Source organism: Fukomys damarensis, unplaced genomic scaffold (assembly GCF_012274545.1).
Source record: "Fukomys damarensis isolate Sample0158 unplaced genomic scaffold, DMR_v1.0_HiC HiC_scaffold_12, whole genome shotgun sequence".
Lineage (NCBI taxonomy): Eukaryota > Metazoa > Chordata > Mammalia > Rodentia > Bathyergidae > Fukomys > Fukomys damarensis.
The window spans coordinates 1,972,061-1,975,144 of record NW_022900924.1 but is presented as its reverse complement, the minus strand read 5'-3'; the positions used below and the strand labels follow the sequence as shown (position 1 = coordinate 1,975,144).

General features: G+C 60.4%; 1 protein-coding gene across 1 annotated transcript in view; it reads left to right on the top strand.

Moving 5' to 3' along the window:
* Mn1 (MN1 proto-oncogene, transcriptional regulator) overlaps positions 1–3,084 on the top strand; it is a 45,601-nt gene that overhangs the window by 2,901 nt on the left and 39,616 nt on the right. The window contains exon 2 of the mRNA XM_033762270.1: positions 6–1,374. Coding sequence (XP_033618161.1) covers positions 6–1,374 — 1,369 coding nt within the window. The remainder of the gene's footprint in view (positions 1–5; positions 1,375–3,084) is intronic.

Here is a 3,084-nt window from a genome sequence, read left to right as displayed (position 1 = left end):
CACAGCCTGACTTCCAGCCCAGCCAGCGCACCTCCGCCAGTAAGCTGGGCGCGCTCTCCTTGGGCTCCTTCAACAAGCCCAGCTCCAAGGACAACCTGTTTGGCCAGAGCTGCCTGGCCGCGCTCTCCACTGCTTGCCAGAACATGATCGCCAGCCTGGGGGCCCCCAACCTCAACGTGACCTTCAATAAGAAGAACCCGCCCGAGGGCAAGAGGAAACTGAGCCAGAACGATACCGACGGTGGGGGCGCGGCAGTGGCCGGCAACCCGGGCTCGGATTACTTCCCTGGGGGGCCTGCTCCTGGGGCCCCAGGACCCGGAGGCCTGTCGGGGACCAGCAGCAATGGCTCCAAAGCCTCAGGTCCTTCAAACCCGCCCAGCCAGGGGGATGGCACCAGCCTCTCCCCCAACTACACCCTAGAGTCCACGTCGGGGAACGACGGCAAGCCGGTCCCCGGGGGCGGTGGCCGGGGCCGGGGTCGCAGAAAAAGGGACAGTGGTCACGTGAGCCCTGGGACCTTCTTCGACAAGTACTCGGTGGCTCCCGACAGCGGGGGCGCGCCTGGGGTCGAGGCTCGCGGGGCGCCCACGCCCCACGAGAAGGCCCTCACGTCGCCGTCGTGGGCGAAGGGGGCGGAGTTGCTCCTGGGGGACCAGCAGGACCTCATGGCCTCCCTGGACGGTGGGGCCAAGTCGAACGGTAGTTCGCCCCACGTGGGTGAGTTCACCTCCGACGAGGTGAGCACGAGCTACACCAATGAGGACGAAGTGTCGTCCAGCTCCGACAACCCCCCGGCCCTGGCCAAAGCCAGCAGGAGCCCCCTGGTCACTGGCTCACCCAAACTCCCTCCTCGAGGGGTGGGCACCGGGGAACACGGACCGAAGGCGCCTCCGCCCCCGCTTGGCCTGGGCATCTTGTCTACCTCTACCTCGACCCCTGACAGCTACGGCGGGGGCGGGGGCGCCGGCCATCCGGGCACCCCGGGCCTGGAGCAGGTCCGGACCCCCACGAGCAGCGGTGGTGCGCAGCCCCCCGACGAGATCCACCCTCTGGAGATCCTCCAGGCGCAGATCCAGCTTCAGAGGCAGCAGTTCAGCATCTCTGAGGACCAGCCCCTGGGGCTCAAGGGTGGCCAGAAGGGGGAATGCCCAGTCGGGGCCTCGGGCACGCAGAATGGCGACAGTGAGCTGGGGAGCTGCTGCTCCGAGGCGGCCAAGAGCGCCATGAGCACCATCGACCTGGACTCGCTGATGGCCGAGCACAGTGCCACCTGGTACATGCCGGCTGACAAGGCCCTGGGGGATGGCACAGACGACGACAAGACTCTGGCACCTTGGGAGAAGGGCAAACCCCAGAACCCCAACGGCAAAGAAGGTATATTCGCACCCACGGTTCCTCTCATCCCCTCCTGACCCACCTGTCCCCGGGGTAGGAGGGCACAGAGCTGTGTACTCACAGCCGGCCAGCCCCACTTGGTCACCGGAAGGGCCGTGGGGGTGCCCATCGCCAGGTGACGCCAGGTGGGCTCTGGGTCTACAGAATGGGAAGAACTTAGCTGGCGGCTGTTGGGACTCGTTGTAGAGTCGCCCCGTACCCCGTCTTAGCTGAGTAGGCACCCAGTGAAGGAGGCCCCCGCCCACCCCTCAGGTTCAGTCCAGTCCCCTTCTGAGGCGCTGTGCGCCCCCTTGCCTGGCAGGACAGCTGGAAAGTTGTGTTAATGCCTCCTCACCTCTTCCTAGCCAGCCGGCCTCCAGCTGGAGTTCTCTTAGGGGACAGACAGCATCTTTGCTAAAAGAGTTACCAGCCCCGGCGTCAGCAGCGTCAGTACGAGGCAGTGCCTCATTTGACATTTGTTCCTGATGAATAGCTGTTTTGTCTCTCCTGGACTGTTAGGGTTTCGTTGGAAAATTTAAAAAAGCAAAAAAAGCCGAGACCTGTAGGGGTTGTAGGAGGTAGGCTACTTTCCAGGGTACTTCTCCCTGACATTTGGTGTGGAGAGGCCGGGGGTGTGTCTGGCAGATCCCGGCCAGTCCGTGAGGACGTCACTTGTGTATGGGGATATGGATATATATTCCCGAGACACAAAGGACCCGCGTTTGTCAATATCTTGCTTGGCTTTGGTGACAGATGTCCAGTCCCAGTTCTCTTTTGCGTTCTAAGTGCCCCTCTCCACCAGGCCTGGAGGCCTCTGGGGTGGGAGGGGTGGAGGTGAACAGAGGGACCATCATTCCAGTGAAAGTCCTAAGAATTCCTTGCAGCCCGAAGGTGACTGGGCTGCTGTATGTATCCATTTAATTTTAATGGAGCTTTTTATACAAATAGAACTAATAGCCTCTTAAAATCAGATAACATCACGTCTCCCCGCTCTTTTCTTTCAAACCCTAGTTGAGTTCCTTGGCTTGCAGTGGGCAGAATATTACCGTGGAAGCCAAAGGCTAGCGATTTAACCCTGTCTTTTTAAAAAGGTGCTCCTTGATCCTTGCCTTGTCTGCTAGTCCTCTTCTTCTCTCTCCCTAGCCCTCCTTACATCCAGCCATCTCTTGACCCTGGGATGAGGGTGAAGGGTAGGTTTCATGGGAACACGATGGGGGCCGGTGAGGAAGGAGGGGCTGTCTGGGAGCTGGGTGGTTCAGAAATCAGGGCTTCCCAGGCGCCCAGCCCAGGGAGCTTTCCCCCTTAGGCTTTCTAATTCATGAAAGCAAGCTTGCTGCTTTTCTCTTTGTTCGCATTACTGCCCAGTCCGGGACGCCGAGAGGCGCTCTCATTTGAAGACGGGTGTTTAGCATGCAGAACGGACACTGCCCACGTCCATCATCAGCTACTCCAGGCTACTCCCAGGCAAGGCCATAAATTGGTTAGTTGGGGACCCTCGGCTTTTTTGTTCCTTTTTAATATGGAGTTGGATACACCATCCTGCTCGCTGCACCCCCCTCCCTCCCTTTTATTTTCTTGTACACAACATCTCGATCTGGCCCGATCGATACCTGGTTAGCACACATCTCAGCCCTGTCGCGTCTACCTGGCCTGGCCCGGCCTCCCCTCCCCCTCCTCTCCCCCCCCTCCGGGACCTCAGAACAGTGACCC